Here is a 20,417-nt window from a genome sequence, read left to right as displayed (position 1 = left end):
AAAATACACACATTAATTACATTATTGCACTGTTTACTCTATATCTCGAAGACAAAATTAATTCAAGAACTTACTGTACACGGTCAAGTGACAAGTCATCCCTGGCTGGAGGGGGCGACCATTTTGACGAAGGGCAAGCTTGAAGCACACTGGAAGAAGAGAAGAAGACGGATGTGAGTCCGTGGGTTTTGTGCCACTTTGTATGTGTGCTTAAGGTATATTTGAAGTTCAAATATAATGGCTCAAATTTGAACCATACACTCGCTGTCGTGGAGCGTGGACTGGCTAGAGGACAAAAAGATGGACCGCTACATGACATTTTTAGGTAACACGCCAAATAAACTTACGCGAATTTAGATACGACTGATATGCAATACAGTACAATAATATGGGACACGTGGAAGTCACTATAATGACACGGCTGTGGGGGAAATAACCTCGCACTCTCGTACAAACAGGACCACTTGTAACATCTAATTTTTCTTCAATACTCTCACAAACCGTGTATGTTAGCTTACTTCGTCCTCCGACCTCCGTAGACGGAGCTCGTTTGCCGTGAACGTGACTGTCGTAAAGCGTTTGGCGTTACTTAGCAACCGTCAGTGAGATCGCGATTAAAAATAATTAGCACTAGTTAGTGAAATTTGTGTTCATTTAAAAATAAACGGTGAGGGCAGTGGAATGGTTTAATTTTTTTTCTCTGAAATTGACAAAACTGCCCTAAGATATGTGTGCCAAGCTTGTGACATATTTGAAAAACCTTTAAGGCAACAAAGTATTGAGCAAAGGCTGTGAGTACTTACACACAATAAATGGGACTTCTTCAGTTTTTATATTTTCAGAAGTTTGCCATTCACTACTAAACTTGTGTTGCACAATGTATGGTAATTTCATAATTATTTTACAGGCCCACTGTAGCGCAGCGATTACGACCAGATGACATACGTCCAGTCAGCGCCGCTGCCACGGACGGAGCTCCTTGTCTACTGGTTGTTGTCATTTGGCTCCCATTTTTACTCTTTCTATGAACTTCACAGGTTCTCAAAAGGTAGGAGAATAATTGCCTTAGGTTGTTGACAGTGCTTGGGAAATACAGTTTTGCCAGCTCCTGTGTTTCAGAGCATGAAGCCGGATTGGATAGACATTTTCACCTGGAAAGGAGCCTCTTTACGGGGTTTAAAAGGGTATGTTTTGAAAATGTTGACCATTACCTTCTTTAAATTGCAGTGTCCTCAGTAATTGTGGTCAAAAGTTGAAAGATTGCACATACAGTAAATATGAAAAATCTGCATGACCCTCTTAAACCAAAGACCAAAATAAATTACTGCATTTCAAAATGTTTCCATCATTGATGTGAGCCATAGCCTGTAAAAAAATAGTACAAAATAAATGCATGTTTCCACCAGATTCAGATTTATTCATGTAGTATGTACCTTATATAGCAGTAACATGGCTCCTGTCTTGCATTTTCACTCACCAACTTTCTTTCCAAAATCATTTAAAGGCTCGTGATTGTATGTTGTCCTTGTGTTTTGGTTAGGATGTGTCAGACTTTGAGTGGACCTTCTGGACCGAGTGGGCAAAAAAGTCCTTGCTGTGGACTCTGATTGGACATGCTGTCATATCTAGATTCTGCAGCATATTTTACCCACAGGTTTGGAGTCAACAAACATATCCACAAAACCTCTCATAAGTGATTAAAGAGGACACAGTACAAAAAAGAGCACTTTATATTATACCGATACTTTATAAAAACATACAGTAATGAGATAATTGAACAGTTTGCTTGAATTAAATGGACATTGTGCTGCTCCTTGCGGTGTGAAAAGTGTGCTACATGTTATTAATATCCATGGGTTTTAAATTGTTATGGAAAAATGCATAATATATTCAGTATTTTATTTTTTGCCCTTGTGTCAACAGTTTCGGGTTGCGGCGCTCACAGTTTACGGCCTGTTTGCGGCCTGCAGTGTGTTGGGACTCAGAGGAGTGTCCGTGTTACTTCTCCATGTGGCTTTGTCTTTCTCTGTGGCACAACTCAGAAGGCCCGCTCTATGTTGGACCTGCAACCTTCTGCTCCTCTGCACTCTTCATGTGCGACCACTTCAAGACATTCAGGTGGCGGTACCTCCTGATTGCAAACACAGAGAAGTAGTAGAATTAAAATAATCCAGGTATGGTGCTTTTAATGACTACAGGTACCGGTATATTCATATTTAACATCCACCTTAGATGATCATTGCAAAACTACATTTAATGGACACAAGATGGTGCAAGAGGCCAAGGCGAAATCTTGCAGACTTTTTTTTTGATTTGAGCAATATTTTTGGAATTTAAAAAAAGTAAGAAAATTTCATATATTTTAATATATATATATATATATATATATATATATATATATATATATATATATATATATATATATATATATATATATATGAATACACCTTGATGACACATGTCTTTTAAAACATTTAATGATACAATAACAGGCATTTCAGTCGAACATAAATATTTTCAAATTACAGAGAAACTATAACCAATTATACACTACAATTCAAAAGAAACTGAATCCGAAATGTTTGCGGTCACTAGGAAAAGAAAAAAAATATCATAAGCAAAACCCAAGAAATATAGTTTACTTTAGACAGTGTTAATGGGGTTAATAAAAAAAAAATGTTTCTCCTGATTTTACCGCAGAGGGGCTGGTACGAGCATGAGGAGGAGTACTACCTGCTGCTCTTTGGCGTGGCCGTGGGCACACTTCGCCTCATCAGCTTCAGTTTGGAGCACTGCGGTCGCACCGCGATCCATGGCGCCGCCCTCCCGCAGCTCTGCTGGCTGTTGTCGTACACATTCTACCATCCGTTTTTCTACAACGGACCTATCATCACTTTTAACGATTACGTGGAGCAGGTGAGCAACAGAAATTGAATAAATTATGAACTCATTCATTTATTCAACTTTTGCAAGACCATCTTGCAGCATCGTAGGGCCAAGGAGCTACTGTATGTTGAAGAAAATTGCGGAATTTCATTTAAACAGAAAGATATTTACGGCCATTTTGTGGCATCCACGCACAATTATGAACTTTTTTAGAAAATGTGTCAATTCGCCCCCCCTTCAATATGACCTCTCCATTTGCATCAGATTTCTGTAGCCCTTTTCCGGACACTGAACACTCAATTTGAGGATGCAACTTATCTCCCGCAGTAAACAGGCATTCAGTGTATTCGGAAGCCATCAAAGAAGACACTCATTGGATTTTTTTTAATGTTATTTTTGTTGCTATCATGTGTTCGCTTTATGGATGTTGAGGTGTCACCTTGTAGATGCAGAAGCCCGCAGAGGAGAGTGACCGGCACAAAGCAGGCGCTCGCTACTTGTTGCTTCGTTCAACACGGATCCTGATGTGGTGGTGCATTGCCGAGTACATGATTCACGTCATGTACATGCACGCCATCCAGTCCAATGAGACCTATCTGGAGATTCTGCCACCGTGGGCTTTAGGTTAGTGCACGTGTTCTTACCTGAGCACAGGCACGTCACCAGGATTTTTCTCTCCCCGTGCTAAAGGAGAACTTGAACAAGAGAAGATAAAATTATTTATAAATGTATTTTGAAATGAAATGCTAGAAGGGCTGAACTGGGGCTATATCAATTTCTGACGGGGCTATATCATCCCCTACTCCCGGTGTGCCGCCATCCCTGCTTGAGAATGTTTTTCTCGATCTACCTCTATACAAAGGGAAGTTAATGACATGCAAGGCAAAGGGGAGAAGAAAAATAGACTTGCTCTCACTGACCTTGTTCCATTATTCAGATGTGATCTTTTGCATTTTAATTAGCTTGCAGTTTAAATGTTAACTTTCTCCATCAAATGTTTTTCTTAATTGTCTTTACAATTTTATACAAATAAATAAATGGAACCCCCCGCCCCCCCCAAAAGGACGTTTATTTTACAAGAGCATGAGTTGTCTTTTTTTTTTAAATACAAATTTTATCATTAAAATGTTTTCAATTGAGAAATTTAATAGGTTTTATACACTGGGAATGAAAAGTGGCATTATTTGCATTTTATCGTGGTACGTTTAGAGTTGCTCGAGTAATTTTCATTGATATGATGAATCATGTCAATGTACTGCTAACTATTGATTCTTCTGTTGGGCAGGTGGTCTGGCTCTGGCCCTGGTGCAGTTTTTCTTTGTCAAGTACCTGGTGTTGTTCGGTCTCCCGTCCATGTTGGCTACGTTGGACCAGCTGGTTCCTCCTGGTCTACCTCGCTGTGTCAGCATCATGTACAGCTTCACTGGCATGTGGCGGTAAGTCACATTCACTCAGTGCCCCCCGCCCAAGCATTCCTTGTCCGGCACGCGGGCTATACATCCTTGAGGAGAAAAGGCTTGCATTAAATGTCAAGTGCTTTTGAAAGTGCGTCTGCGCTTAGGCAATCACGGCCCCCGCTCCGAATCGCCTCGCTCACTTTTACCTTCAATCATCACAACAGTCACCTCCACATGACATCTGAGCGTCTCAAGGACTCATCTTACTTTTTTTTATCTTTAATGGAACTAAAGGGCGAGAGGTTAATGCAGTAAAACACACACACAAACATGCACATAAGAAAGACACTTCTCTTCCATTAATGAACTCTATTGAAGATCTTGCACATGTCAGAAGTGGCTATTTACGAGCCACTTTGAGCCTTTCCAGCACATGACATTGCTGCCTTTACACTGTAGGGAGCGCTGTTGATTAAAGATTAGAGGACCAAAGCTCCTAACTTGGTGGAACGGAATTGTGAGGTTATAATAAAATGTACGTCAAAGTAAAACATCAAATAAGCGCTGCATTTTATTCTATGTGCATGTGTGGATGTAAGTACGGGTGAGGTAGCAAGCCAAAAGGAACAACTGGTGTCTGTAATGTTGGCAACTTAACTACATTTGCTATATTTTGTGACATTTCTGACTCCTCTAGTCACTATTTTCCCCTAAAAAAAGAGACTACTGTAGCAAAATGACGATTGTGGTTGGATGTTAGCAACATTGTTAATATGTTAGCAAGATTCTCAATTCCTGCAAATTGATAATACTGTACACAACATCTACAGTTTCATTTATGCTACTGTACATATTAAGTGGATTGTAGATCATCATTTTATCATAAATCAAATAATAATAACACACTTTCCACGCATCTGTATTTTTGGGAGCCCTGGCTAGGAACAGCTCATGATCGTGGGCGGTTGACGCACAAAATGAATGTTAGAATTTTTCAGGTGTTCATTTTAATGCCTGTTTACAATCTTGTTTAAAGTGTGTATTTCCAAATTCTAACAAGATAAATCTACACATGTAGCAATTTATTGAAACACGACAATATGCTTTTTCGCAATACATTAAAAATTTAATAGGCAAAGTTTGCCTAGCATGTTGGCTTGGCCCTCGTCAAGCATTCCGGTTTCTCATGAGGCTTGATGAATACATTTGTTGGTGGCAGTAAACTGTAATACTCAAGTTGGCGAACATACCAGTTATATCCACCGCAATGAATGAGTTGACCTAAGAAGTGCCTCTTTCAAATGAGGGTGGAAGCCTCCCATCATGCCGCCGGCTGGATGTTATTCAAGAAAATATAATGCGGGTTGATCCATTTCTAATGGGACAAACTGTGTTGAAATGATCACAGAATCCACCGGGATACAAGACATGAAAGCAGTTTGAAGGAGAGCATTCTTTGTGCATTTTTAGACACGACCAGCCCCATCGCTGCGTTTGCGCACATCTCTCAATAGACAAGTCGGCCCAATATTGCTGACCAGTGACGCACGCCAATCCTGCGTACGCTGAGTTGGCCCATGTCGAGACGACATTGATGGAATGCATAAAGCTGTCTGCTGACGTCATGGACAAAACAGGCGGCATTTTCTGAGCGGGACGACTCTGAAAGACTTGCTTCTTTTCATCTCCTTAATGACGAAAGAGAGAGGGCAAGAGAGTGGGAGGGAGAGCGCGTCTAGCATTACAAACGGTACACTCCTCAACATGCCTGCGTTTATTTAGTCTACGGCATAATGAAGCTCAGGTGTTCCTGGCTCATGGTATTATCATGTAAATGAATTCAATTAACGTTCTCCCCTTCTCTCGCTCTGTCTCTTCACTCTTACAGGCATTTTGACAAGGGCCTGTATCGATGGCTCCTCAGGTAAGAGGCCCTTCATAAGATGTGCATCCTATCTTGTCACGCTTTCTGTTTATTCTATTTGGCAATCCATTCATACAAACATCTTTGTTTATTTAGCCATCTGTCGTTCTACATTTCTATTGATCATTTCATTCCATCTATCCGTTCATCCACCTGTCCAAAAGTCTATTCATCCATCTACAGTCTAGAGAACAAAAGAAAATGAACTTCTCAGTAAAATATACACAGAACAGTCCATTGAATATCATAACAGAAATGCACACATTTTATAAGGTACGGGCGGGTACATACTGCTAGTTGATTGCAGTAATAGCTATAAAATACCACCAAGTCTTGCACTCTTAACTAATTCCTGTTCACTATCGGCAATATTAAGTGAGTAGTTTTACTTTTCTTTGTTTTGTCCAGCTATCTATCTGAATTGTATTTTTTCCCCCCTTAAGCGCATGTTCATTTTGGCAGCTTATTGATATGCAACGGTTTAAAAACCTTTTTTTTGTTGAAAAAAGTGGTGGGGGTGGCCGGGAATGGGGTTTCGAGGGGGGGGGGGCATTCTGCAGCTGCCTTGCACACTTGGTCATAAATAGACAAGGACGCTGCATTTGCATGGAGGTTTTCTCATGATTATGAGCTTGCATGTTGTCGTTGTTGGGGAATAATAGCAAGTGTGTTTCTGTTGTTGCGTTTCCACCCGCCGAACCCTGGAGAAATCCCTCCTTGGTTGAATATGTGCATACGGAGCAGCCAGCGCCGTTTGCCGGCTTATTCCTCGGACGGCTCGCTTTTTTTTTTATTTTTTTTATTATTAGTGTGCCTGCCACTGAATGTGCTGCAGCCTGTCGGGAGTTTGCGATCCGCTTGGTGGAGGTACGTTGCTCCGTGAAGGCGTAGATGCCGCCATGCCACGCTTGTCTGAGAACAAGCTCCCTTGTCTCTCTTCTTTTTTTTTTTTATTCAGAACTTATTATGACTAATTAGTGGGGGTGTCTGCTTTGTTTTGACATGCATAAATCCATTCACTTTTTAAAGCATTTCTGCTCATTGCGTTAGAATTGCACGTAAGCTGGAGAGAAATAGGTTAGACAATGGACGGGTTGTCAGCCAAGCACTCGCACCTCAGGACAATTTCGACTACATTTTAATTTTAGAGTGTTCAAGGAACTTTTTTTGAGGGAATGTGGGAAGAAACCCGTGTAGCCAAAGAAAATCAATCACGGGGAGGAAAATGTCAACACTACACATAGGCCGGAGCTGATTTTAGAACCCCCAACCTTAGAACTCATTCAGCTGATGTTAGATGTCTTAGATTGACTTTATTTTGATTTTATTTTTAAAACATTTCACATAGGGGTAAACATTACAATATGCTCATATGGACCAACCATGTTTTCGGATTCAATACGTAGATTTTACAAGGTTGCTGATTTTCCCCAAATTATCGGATAAACTGATTTATTTTCATGACCTCAGTGTTTTGGCATCTTCCACGAACTAACAAAGTGCAAAATCCACTTTTAAAAATGGAATTACAGCTCTCGGTGTGTTTCCTCTGCAAAACGACGGACATGACGGAATGTTTCTAATGTTTGCTTGAAGTTTTGACTAGTTTGTGTCTTGAAGTTTGGTTCAGTCTGAAGTCTGGTAGATTGGATGGTTGAAGTGGCCTCAATTAATAAAGGATTTCTATTGCAAATGAAAATGTCTATTTCAGCCTGTGTCCGTTGGAAACCGACCCACGCTAACCTCCCCCTACCCCCATTACACTTAATGGCATCTCTCACAATTATCCCACCACAGATGCAAAAACGATAAGCGGCACACAATGCACCGCATGTCCGCTTCTCATCAAAAGTGCTTTTAAACCAACTCGAATGCGGTGGTGAGATTGCGCCCAAACGGTCTGAGGAGGACGGCGTGGGTGTGAGACCATGACTCACTTATACCCGTCTCCCCTGGCTGCAAAGTGGCTCCTTCTTTTGTCATTCCATTACCTGCTGCAGGTACAGCTATCGAGCCAGCTGGAGGGTCCTCGATGGCTGCTAAATTTGAGTTTTTGCAGCTGAAGTGCATATGAGAAGGAGCGTTTGATCCCAAATCCGTGCAAATGCGCATCTTAGATGAACAAGTTGGGCATTTAGACTCTCATTTATTTCAAGCGAGCGAGAAAATCTACACGTGTCGATTTATATTCACTCATCAGCTTAAAGTGGTGACGTCCTACGTCGTTAAAATACAACGCTGCCCTCCTGCCTGCTGGTTGCCATCCATCTGCTTACACACCTGCTGTCCCTCGCCAATGCGCCAAACTGGCCGCTCTTTTCAAAGCTCCCGAAAACCCTGGCTCGTCTTTCAGGAACTTTTGATTAACCACGGGGTTGCTGAAATAATGAGTTTGCAGCGAGCCCCATTCGCACGGAGAGCCTGCTGAATTGACGCGTCAGTAACGGAAGAGCATAAATTAATCTATCTTTGACCGAGGCGAAACGGGATATCGGCAAGGATGGAAATTGAAAAATTGTACTTGGGAATTGTTTCCCTTGATTCAGTTTGGGGGAAATGTTTGTTTGCCTGATAATTCAAGCGTAGCGATTCCAATTCTGTTGCAAAACAGTGATGACTTGACACGCCAAGTGTTTGCCCTAGCACCATGGTTAACCTCCTTCCACCATGAGTACTCTCAATTTCCTGGAAATAAATTGTCGTCATGACAATGACTGCCAGAGTCACGTTAGCTCCAAGGCTGGTTTAGGGGGTCAGTGTGGTGCAGTATCTTGTAGGGTATGCAGAAACTGCATCACATTTTTTGTTTTTTTTGGGGCTCTTCTTGAAATGCTTTGGAAAGTAAGCAAGTTGTAAACTGATTTTTTTTCCCCCTCTAAGGATCCATTACAGCTTATGAGTGCATACTGGTTATGCTGCATCTTCAGCGCAGATATTAAAGAGCCTATATTGAAAGGAATTTCGTAAAGTCAGCTGCTTTATTCATTTTAATGATGAATATTTAATCTTATTTATTACACAGGACGGTTTGACACATTTTAGCGGTGCACATTTTAGCCAGGATCATGCAAATTGACACACATGATTTGCTTTTGCGGGCCACATAAAATGATGTGGCAGGCCAGATCTGGCCCCCGGGCCTTGAGTTTGACACCTGTGATATAGACCCTTTTCTTGTGATGCTGGACTCTATAAAAGGGACCGCCACAGGAACTGGTGACAAAACAACCTGGGAATTTTCCACCTTGTTGAGTTTGAATCAAATCGGAAGCCTTGGAATAACCTTGGAAATAATGGCTGACAAACGGTTTTAATAAATTATTGGAAGAGATTACGCTCTCAGTTGAGGTGGCTAACCTCAGTACACTTCCTTGACACCAATTACTACGACGCAAATTGGGGAATAGCTAAGTGCAAACACACGGTTCAGCTGAAATTTGCAAGTCGACTGATTGTTGACAGAGGTGGTCTAGACTATGTGGAAAACGTGATCAGCTAAAAATATATACCCGAGACTATTGGTAGACTTTGAACCTTGTCTGGCCAGAGCATGTCGTGATGGAAGATGTGTTTGTGTGAATCACTGGGGGAGGAAAAAAAAAACAAATCACTCCATCCGGTGGCATCATTAATAACACTGGGGCCACAATTGTTATTCTAGGGAGCATCTATTTTTGGGGGGGCTCCAGGCATCAGAGGTACCTTTATCTGATTAAAAATCTATGAACATGACTTGACACAGGGTGACGAAGGACATTTTTAACCCCACTTTGTTTCACATCTGCACTAGTCATTAGCTACATACTGAGAAATGCTAATTACATCGTGTGTGTGTGTGTGGTTTTAACAGATAAAATTGCCCGTGTAAATGAGTCCTTTCCCGCTCATGTTCCAGATACATCTACGTGCCTCTGGGAGGTTCACATCACGGAGTGATGTATAAAATGTTATCCACAGCGCTGGCGTTTGGCTTCGTCTGCCTTTGGCACGGTGGCCATGACTACCTTCAGTGCTGGGCCCTGATGAATTGGCTGGGCGTTCTTGTGGAAACCGGCCTGAAGGCTCTCTTTGGCTCAGCGCTCGTTCGCTCCTTTTTTGTAAGTTGCAAAACATTCCGCACACATTCTGCGTATACGACGAATATGACAGGAGCATAGACCTCCACCAGAGCTTTTAACCATATATTTTTCTACGAATAGCTTTGAAAATATGAAGGACTCTCTAAATTCAAATAAAGAAATTGACCCAACTTTTTTGGAGGCGGGGATCAGGGGGGATTAAATCATCAGGACATTTTAGAAGAATTCATCGAAGGATTAACCGTGCATGTTATGAATGCTTGTTGTGAATTCATTCAACCGCTTCAAGCAAGGCGTACAAAAAAATAAAATAAAAATCCTGCATATGGTGAAGACCCAGCAAACAAAATAGGAGGCCTACTAGCATCGATCCATTTTCTAATCCACTTAACCTCACAAGTGTTGCAGGCGTACTGGAGCCTATCCCAGCTGTCTTCGGGCAGTAGGCGGGGGACACCCTGAACCGGTTGCCAGCCAATCGCAGGGCACACATAGACGCACGATCATTTGTGCTCACCCTCACAATTTAGTGTTTTTTGGAATGTGGGAGAAAACCGGAATACCCGGAGAAAACCCACACAAGCACAGGGAGAACATGCAAAGGAAGGCAGGAGCCAGGATCAAACCCCACACCTCTGCACTGTGAGGCTGACGTGCTAACCATTAGCCCACCGTGCCGGTAGCATGTGAACTAAAAACAAAAATGTGAAGTAGAATCTGGATCAGATGCACATTAAAAAGTCCCGGCTGATGTATCTGTAACTAGTGCAAAAGCAAACTATGGTGGACTTTTTTTGTAAAGGATATGTGATGTCCTACAGTTCCCCTTAATTGCTCGTTTGCTTAAAAGGGTTGGTTCATGATCAAATCTTTCATAGCTAAAACAGGAGTGGGTGTATAATTCGATTGAATGAAAAGCAAATGCTTGGACTACACAGATGCACATTGGCTGGATGCTGTCACATCTAATTGCCGTGTACAGTTCGAGTGAGTCAAAGTGTGTTTGTAATACATTAGCGGGGCACCATTTTCTCTTTGCTCTCGAGAGAAGCTTGGCCTCCTCAAAGCGGTAATAAGGTCCGACTCCGCCGCTCGACACACTTTTGTTATTGCCGCTCGGTGGCGTCTCCCTCACAGCATTGTGCCGCTTCACTTTTTTTTTCCCCCCGCGCTGATTTCCCAGGAGCGGCATTCCTCTGCGGCAATGAGGAGGCGCTGCGCCGCGGTGCTCTCCGCTTTCTCCACGGCCATGCTCATCCTCTCTAATCTGTTCTTCCTCGGGGGCATTCACGTCGGCAGGATCTTCTGGAAGCGCGTTTTCCTTCAAGGTAACGCCGGCCTTCCATGCCATTGCTTCGATGAAGTATTAAAAAAAATAAATAAAGTGCTGTAATGTCCCAGTGTTCGACATTAATGGCGGCCCATGGGCACCACCCACTGACACAACACAGCAGAAAGACGAAAGAAAAAAAAAACACGACTGGCACATGCTTAACTTGACAGGGCAACTATACCAAAAGGCTGAATGTAGGGTCCTCTACCCTCACATGTGGGCAAGGAGAGCCACAGCCACGACTCATTTTCATCCATCTATGGAACGGGACAAACGGTCAAACACACAAGTACAAAATGAGAACACTCAAAGAGCTGCTGTCGGCCACAACACCAACCCAAATGCTCACACGCAAACTAAGCGATCAACCAAACTCCAGGTCCTGATGTCATTCACTCGCCCACACTCCTTAACTCATTCAGTACCAGCCAATTGTAGACCAAGTCTGAAAAGACGTTTAAAAACGTCTTTGGGAGTGAATGAGTTAAAGGCATACCTCCAACACAGGATTACAATGGGTACAGTAATTACATAATTTTCCTTTATTTATATGCTTATATAATATAGTGCTATTAGTATATATATTTTTGTGTATGTACGAAAAAAAAATTGGGACGGCTGGAGCAGATAACAGCATTTCAGTTTCACGACGGATGATTTGCTTTTGGGAGGAAAAAAAATGCACAAGAAATGCAGCGAAGTCTCTAACATCCACCAACAACCCAAGCTAAATTTGGCTCCACCTCGACAGACAAATGATCTTAGTCTCAGTTTTGTCACGTCGCCATACTTTGTATCTTGTAATCATCTTAGAATGTAATAGAAAGAGCACGAAAAATGCGAGTGGGTTGGGGCGGGGTTTCACTTTCGTGGCATTTCAGCCAGTTGGAAAGGCTTCTGGCAGATATTTTTGTTCCTGCAGATGCTCATCCAGTAAAAGATGCTGCTGCTGTTTCACAGTGTGCATTTGGCTGTGGGGTTTTTTTTTGTGCCTCCCAAATAGAGAGACATCTGCTTGAAGCCCGGCTCATTTGCTCGCCATAGTCACAGCGTCATCAGTCTTCATCCAGCAAGAATCTCACCTCATTGCCGCCGTTATCTTTCAACTCATTACTGGCATGTGGACCCAGAGCCACCTTTCTTTCTCTTAGGAATATCTACTCTTCTTTTTTTCGGGTCTCGACGGCACCGTGCCATGCGGTTCCAAGCCGGGAGTTTCTAGGCTGCTGAGAAACGCTTCGCGCACAATTGCTAGGAGCCAATTACAAAAAAACGACTCAACTGTTTGTTTCCCCTGCCACAAAGCACCTTTTAATATTCCTTGCTGTTAACCCTACAGAATTTGATGTATAGTCGTATATTTAAACTGAGGTACAGTTTAAATATACGACTCCGCTGGTGAAATGAATTTACATTTATACTGTTTTAGTCCTCCAGGGCCATATTTTCCACCAAAACCGTTTAAATTAGAAATGGTGGTAAACCCACCTTTTAGGGTGCGTGAAACTGAAAATGTCATGGCGGTCTGATGTAATTCGCGATTTGCATACTCCTGGCGGAATTCAATGTTTGCTTTTCCTCCCAACAAATCATCTTTTATGACCAAATAAAAATATAATCTCCAAACTGTGGTGCAAGGCAAGGCGGCTTCATATAGCGCATTTCAATGAAGATAACTCAATGTGCTTCACATTATTAAAAGTACATTTAAAAGCAAAGTAAATAACATATACTGTAGCTTACTAAAATCACAAAAAGAACATATAGTGCAAGAATATTTTTGAAAAATAAAATACCTTAATCATAAGTGCGGGGGTGGGGGCGGCGGGTGATTTTAACCTGCATTTAAAAGCAGTCCTGAGGTGCATGAGATAGAAAGACTAATGCCGGTCTGCTACAATATGATTACTCATTTACCTAATTATTTACCCCCCCCCCCCCCCAAGTGTGAGTTTTATTTTCCAAAGAGAGAATTCCCAAACTCTAGTGCACACATCATCGGTGTGCATCAGATGAAAAGTATACCGGTAATTGCAGTCTGTTAAAATTAATATCGTTTTATTCCCCAAGTGTAACTTCTTTTTCACAAAATAAATATTTATGGCCTCTATAGGTGCACTCGTTATCTAAAATGTTTTGCTAAGATGGAAAAGTAAGATTAAGAAGGGAGAGCATTTTTTTCCAAAATGTGAAGTGCAGTCTATACAACACAAGTCCAGTTCTCTCGATAGGTAAATAATAATAATAAAAGGAGTACCTTTATTCCAGCGGGATCTTTGTCGTGTTGCCGCAGGTCGAGGAAGCAGGATGGAGTAAAAAAAAAACAAACATCTATTTATCCTCCAAAAATACAAAAAAAAAAAAAAAACGTGGAATCAGCGATACTTAAACTAACAAAAGTCCAGAAGGGAAAATTCAAAGTAACAAACCAAAACCGCCAACGGATTCTACAAGACGTGACGACAAGGACCGAAAACAAACAAACGGACGAGATAATGAGGAACACTTGGACAAGACACAAAGGTTTGGAGGGGGCTGATCGGGTAACACCGGGGATCGGGTAAACAGCAGGACCTAACAAGACAGACAGACAAAGAAACACAAGGAAAATTATTTTCTAAATCCAAAACCAAAATCAACAAAGACCCACCATGCCAATCTTTTGTTCACTTTAAGAGCTCAAACCAAATGTCTCATTTTAGTGTTGTAAGAAACGCAGAGCAGACATTGCAACGTTACAAAAAAAAATGAGACTTCTTTTAATTGCTCGGGGGCAGCTGCAGGTGATTAAAAAGTAATAACGCACTCACTCAATTCCACATCTTGTAAAACAACAACAACGGGAGGAAAAAAAGGCTTAAAAAGTTATTCTATTACAAGGATAAATGTCTTCAATATGTGTGAGTGTGACCCTTTCCGAGACCCTTAGGCCAGACCAAATCTAGGAGAGTTGCATTAATTCCTCTGCTTATTATTAATCTTCTTTTTTTTTTTAATCAAATGGACGTGTTTGAAACAGTACTACATTTCAGGTATAGGCGCTTTAAATAATAGTCATTTCATGGTCATAAATTGACAGGCCCCAGTCGTGTGCATTGTGACTCTTCAGCCAATCAAAAGATCACCTTTGAGAGTGGGCGTGTACAAGGCGGCCAAGTACTCAAAATGAAGCACATTTTTTTGCGAATCTTAATGTGATGCGTTTGTTTCACCGGAAAACCATATTCCACTCAGTCATGTTTCGCAGCTGACCTTCTTCACGCGCACACAACTGTCATCTGGCTGTTAATAAATGAAGAGGAACCTACAAAAAGAAAGCGCGTGTTTAAAAATGCCATTTGTCGAGTGTGAATTATTCACGCCACAGAACCAGAAACTTAAGACTGCGAGTCTCTGTTGGCCAAATGGTTCATTCGGGCGCTAATAATAGAACGATACAAGAGGGTGTGTGCGGCGTTAGACGCCGTAGCGCTTCATCAACAGCGGATCAATGCTTTTAAATCAGGCCCCGGCCACAGTGGGACGCACCTCTGACCTCGCTGCTCATGAGTGGTGCTCGCAATTTGCTGAGCCACATCCCATAATAGTTACTTAAAACTGACACTTTTAATCGGAGGCTCTCACTGTAGCCACGTGGCAAACGGAACGGTCACATTTTACAGTAGTGACGGGCCCCGGGGTATCCGTACAAATACATTTGGATGAATAAAATATAAATTGCGCTTAACACATTTATGAGAGCAGCGGATCTTCAAATGTTGTCTCCACGGCAACTCGCGTTTTCTTATCGTCGTCATGTCGTGACCCACTTTTAGAAAGGGAAGTCACGGCAGCAAGCGAGTGATGGGCAGTCTTCTAGTAAGGCGTGGCTCTCTTTTCTTTTTCTTTTTGGAGGGGGGGGGTTCAAAATGGCGCCCGTTTGAAAAATTGCAAAAACTATCACCACGTAATTCCACTGATAGCTTTGCAACGATCTCTTTTGAAGAAATCGCTCCTTAATATTGTACAGACTCACACCAAAAATTAATTATTACACCCCAATAATAGCATTTATGACGGCGACCTTCCTCAATATTGTATTTTGATTTAATATGCAATTTAATTTTTTTTTAACAAACAATTCATTGGTATTACGATACACAATATCTGATTTATTGTATATCAATGTTTTGGTCTTCTAGCTTACGCTCAAACATAGGCAAATGAACCATAAATGAACATAAAAGACTATTATTTTGAAAGAGTTTCAGCTCTCACGATGACAACTTTACAAAATCATGCCAAACAAGTGTGGCTTAGACATAAATCATAATAAAAATAATAATAAATTTTTCATGTTCCAATCATAAGTCTGTAAGTACACACATGCGCAGGCGCACACAAACACACTCACGCACGCAATATTCCCCCCACCCCCCAATCCCAAATTTACAGCCTTTGCAATTTGAAATTGCCTCAGTGCTGCTGTTTTGGTTAGCAACAACATTCAAATGATGGCTGTGAGTGAAAAATAGCGTTGAGCGACCAATCAACCTCAGTATTGTTACTAGCTGGCAACCTACCGTAATGTCTCACGGCTGGGGTGGGTGGGAGTGAAGGGATGCCTTTATTTGGCAGGCTATGACGGTTCTGTATATCTCTGCCTCGGTCGGCTACAGTGATGTTGGACGCGGCGTCCTTTCCTGTTAAGTGGCCTGCGTGGCAAAAGAGTTAATCAAGCGGCAGAAAGGAGGGGAAAAGAAGCCTTGGCGCAATTAAGCAACCACTTGATTAAAGCCACATAAGCAATCATCGGGGGGGGGGGACTGGATATTTATTGTCTCTGAGTCATTGTGTTGTGTCGGCGGGTGGAAGCCTGTCCGCTGCTGGACCACAATCGCAACGCATTACTTTAGCACGTGCCATTATACGCACACGTTTGATACATGGCCTCGCCAGTTCAGGCTAATGGGAAGTGGCCAGCGGTGTTGATTTACTCAATGGCACAGAGAACAAGGCTGTGTGGGTCGGGAGTTAATGATCGGGGGGGAAAAGTATAAATCATCATATATTTCTATATATATGTCAACATGAATAGATAAACATTATGAATAAATTAAATATAATTGATTTGAAAAAAATATAAACCTAAAAACTACATAATGTACATGTAATGTCTGATATTTAAATATTCTTCACACAAAATACTTTTTTTAAAATTCTGCACTATTCCGAATGGGGCGAAAAAACAACAGTGAAAAATCATGTACAATTAAAATATAATAAATAACATGGAATAAGGTGTTAAAATATTTAATAATGTACATTATTAAAAAATGAAAATTGAGGCAATCATTTTTTTTTAATCGCAAAGGTGAATTTAAAAAAATTAAAAGAGAAAGGATTTCAAAATGACATTTTTTTTTAAAACGGCATGAATTTCACAAACAATAATTATATGATGCCGCAAATCATGGTGATCCATTTAAAGCTAAAAGCTGAATATTGTCCTGTTTTTTTAACATTTACATAAATGTTTAAAGAAAAAGCAATATTCCATGATACATGTGCTATCTAAGTATCTATGCTTTGCTAATGACTGTTTAGCGCAGAGCATCTTAAAAGTCAAAACAACAATTTTGACTCATTCACTACCAAAGACGTTTTTAAACGTCTTTTCAGACTTGGTCTAGAATTGGCTGGTACTGAATGAGTTAAGTCAAATATAAAGCATTTTATTGAAAAAGGCATATTCTGGAATTACGGCTGTTGATACAGGCACCATTTGAGCTTGTGCTGTTTTGAAACGTACCGGAAGACAAAAACACTCGGACGTCCTCGCACCGCAGCTGAGTGTGACGCAGTGTCCAGGGAGCGTCTCATTAGCAAGCTGCGAACATTTGCAAAGTTGTTGTTAGGTGTCGGCAAATGGAAAAGACAATCCAACAAGTAATGCGGCTGCAGGTGCACGTTGCTGGAGGGAATTCAGCCAGCTCAGGAGGAGCTGCAGACAGCTGCCTTTACCTGTTCACGGGGCTATAAATAGAACACAAACACAACACGCGGGCTCATTAGCTGCAGTGACGTTCAAAAGCAAAAAAATGAAAAAATTAAAAAATAAAAAGGCTCCTTAACTCTTCTCCTCGTACCAGGCTGGTCCACGGTGGCGCCGCCCATGCTGGCCTTCCTCTACTGCTTCGCCCAGGTGGGACTGGAATGGACTCCTCACCCGCTGTGAGTCACCTTGACTTTGCAACGCAGCAAAAAAAAACAAACAAACAAAAATCATCCGTGCCAGACCAACACATGGAACCTGGCACGCCGCCATGGAACCCGACTGAAATGCTGGCTGAAGTGAAGCGGTAAGCATGGACTGGCAAAGGATGCTGTTTTTTTTTTTTTTTTGTAAAGGAAGTTAGTGCCACACACAAGTTCATAATGCGCATAAATATATGGACCTGCATACTATTTGCATCTATTTTCTCAAAATGCATGTCGTCACTGTGAAATGAGAAGCATGTATCGCCAAGTTGTTTTGGTTCTTATTTTCAGGCAAACCATTAAAAAAAAAACATTTTTTTTGCATAGGAATGAAAACTGTTAAGATTTGGAGATACAGTGTCCCCTTGCTACTTTGCAGTTCGGTTAGCCGCTAACTGTTAGCGGCTTCACTCTATTGCAGGTTTTCTCATCAATTGCGGGTTTACTTCGTTATTTCACAGGTTTTCTTGCTATTTTTCTTACTTCAAAGTTGGACCAATCAAAAAATGTCAATTCTTTGCTCGGATTTTTGTTTGACAAAAACCGAGACCGAAACCAATTCACTTCCATGTATTGGCTTCATACAGAAATTACTGTGAGCGGAGCGCACTCTGCCTCCCGCGGTACAGGACGACGATGAATCGTCCGCTGAATAACTACATTTTTCTTTTTAGTTTAAAATGGCTTACCTCAACCAGAATCCCACGTCGCACTGTCGCCAAAGGTACAATTCTAGTGGGTTAATGAGCCTTTTGCCGCAGTAAATCCTTGTTGTTGTGGAAACATAGTTCCCATGATGACCGTTCTAATTCTTCTTCTTCTAAATGGAAGACAAGAACAAGAACTCTGCCGAAGGAAACAAGAATTTACAGCACCGGTATTCATTCTGAAAATGTTTAGGAAGGTTGAAACTTTGTGTTCCTAACGGCTTAATAGAGGCATAAAACCCTCACACCACACCCTAAATACGAAAAGTCAATCTCTATTTCGTGAAGACTCCCCTATCATGGAAAGTATCATTCAGGAAAAGTGAGGCAATAGGAAATCGGAAAAGTAGTAATCAATGTAAATGAAGTAGATTTACATATGAAACTTGTTTGGAAGTTTAGTCTGGGTTGTGGGCAAGTTCTGGAGAGTGCTTTCTGTATGTGTATATTTTTTTATCTGCGAAGTGGCGATTCCCTTTTTTTAAATAATCTATCAGCCCTTTTATTTCAAGGTTATTGTTGGAAAATGAGTTTGAAATGATATTAAAGTATTTGAGTATCAAACTGGCAATGCAGGCGGTTTGGAACATTTTGGGGGTGGAACCAATTCCTTGCGGGGTTTTTTTTGTTCGCCCCCCCCCCCCCCCCCCTCAACGAATAGGTTTCCTCAGAATGTAATGCGACCCGGTAAAAGACTGCCGGTCTGTGGCGCCGGCAGCGTCATTATTGCCCCTCCACATGTAATTTGGCTGACGCTAATATCACAAGATGTATTACTGAAGAGTTTCAGCCGGGTAGCCGCCGGGCACATTTTAATGGATGACATTTATCCTCTGGAATTCACACACTAATTGCTTTCGGGAGGGTAGTTGAGTAAAGCACAATTTTCCAGCCAAAATCACACATAAAAGTCAGCCGTTTAGCGATTGTCATCTTTTGTCAATGTGGTAATAATCTACCGCCACGATTGGATGCGACGGATATCGCACACACAATCATCAACAGTGACTCGAAGGTCAACTTGTCACAAAACTATTTTTTCGGCTTTGGTCTCATCTCATTTTTGCAATGGAATATTTTTTGCTCTTAAAAAATATGCATCAAAAGTCGGTGTTGAAATCACCCCTCCCCCCCCCAAAAAAAAGTGAACCAGAGGAAAAGCATGATAATAAGCCTCATCATAGGAAATGGAAAATTTGTTTTTCCATGAAAAAAAATGGAAAAACGAATTCTTGGTTGACTTAATTGTCTTCCTCACTTTTGGCTTTCATTTCAGCATTTCAGTTTTGTTGGGTTTTTTTTTACCTATAAAAGCTTGCACAATATGAATTTGACTACGCGTCGTAATTTCCAGCTACGTTTCACAATAAAAATCCACCTGTTGCTGAGTCTAATGCTTAATTTGTAAATATTAGGATATAGATCACTACATTATTTTGCAAGCCTGATGCGTTCGGGGGAAAAAAAGAGGGCGGAGTCAGAATCATCTGGGAAAAATAAACTTAAAAAATCTACCTCTCGCATCGCTGATTTAAAAGAAATAGGAAACGTGTGTTGACCAGTGTCATTGTTAGTTGTAATCTCTAAAAGGAGTATAGATACTTATGTATGAAAAAAAAACGATTGGATAAAGGATATGAATACTAATTCAACATCTTTGCTGAAGTGCAACACCCACAGGTGCTTGTAAAGTGAAAATAAATCTGTTTTTGTGGATTTGACACGCCACAGAGAAGAGTGCCGTTCACCACTCTGCCAAATTGGAAAATTCAGCCGGTATATAAAACGAGGCTCCCGAAATAAGAAGTCATCAAGTATTTTCTTCCGCGTCTGCTTCAGCTGGCCCAATGA

General features: G+C 41.3%; 1 protein-coding gene across 2 annotated transcripts; it reads left to right on the top strand.

The window, feature by feature from the left end:
* Positions 1-161: 161 nt before the first annotated feature.
* On the top strand, positions 162-19,691 carry hhat (hedgehog acyltransferase). 2 transcript variants are annotated; one of them, XM_052081211.1, is made up of 13 exons: positions 162-325; positions 908-1,048; positions 1,120-1,184; positions 1,541-1,654; positions 1,924-2,118; positions 2,701-2,916; positions 3,333-3,510; positions 4,172-4,322; positions 6,172-6,207; positions 10,103-10,304; positions 11,470-11,614; positions 17,751-18,012; positions 18,964-19,691. In XM_052081211.1, exons 2-12 carry the CDS (start codon positions 937-939, stop codon positions 17,834-17,836), a joined length of 1,500 nt encoding a protein of 499 aa, XP_051937171.1. In that variant the 5' UTR covers positions 162-325; positions 908-936; the 3' UTR covers positions 17,837-18,012; positions 18,964-19,691. The 2 variants fall into 2 exon arrangements, with proteins under 2 accessions (XP_051937171.1, XP_051937170.1); XM_052081210.1 differs by lacking the exons at positions 17,751-18,012; positions 18,964-19,691 and adding an exon at positions 12,542-14,936.
* Positions 19,692-20,417: the final 726 nt, after the last annotated feature.

This window comes from Hippocampus zosterae, chromosome 11, assembly GCF_025434085.1.
Source record: "Hippocampus zosterae strain Florida chromosome 11, ASM2543408v3, whole genome shotgun sequence".
NCBI lineage: Eukaryota > Metazoa > Chordata > Actinopteri > Syngnathiformes > Syngnathidae > Hippocampus > Hippocampus zosterae.
The sequence above is the reverse complement of the archived record's forward strand: the minus strand, read 5'-3'. Positions and strand labels throughout refer to the sequence as shown.

Coding starts and splice junctions, on each gene's coding strand:
- hhat (XM_052081210.1), top strand. CDS start 937: ATGACATACGTCCAGTCAGCGCCGCTGCCACGGACGGAGCTCCTTGTC. Junction 1,049..1,119: donor ACTTCACAGGTTCTCAAAAG/GTAGGAGAATAA, acceptor CCTGTGTTTCAG/AGCATGAAGCCGGATTGGAT. Junction 10,305..11,469: donor CGCTCGTTCGCTCCTTTTTT/GTAAGTTGCAAA, acceptor CTGATTTCCCAG/GAGCGGCATTCCTCTGCGGC.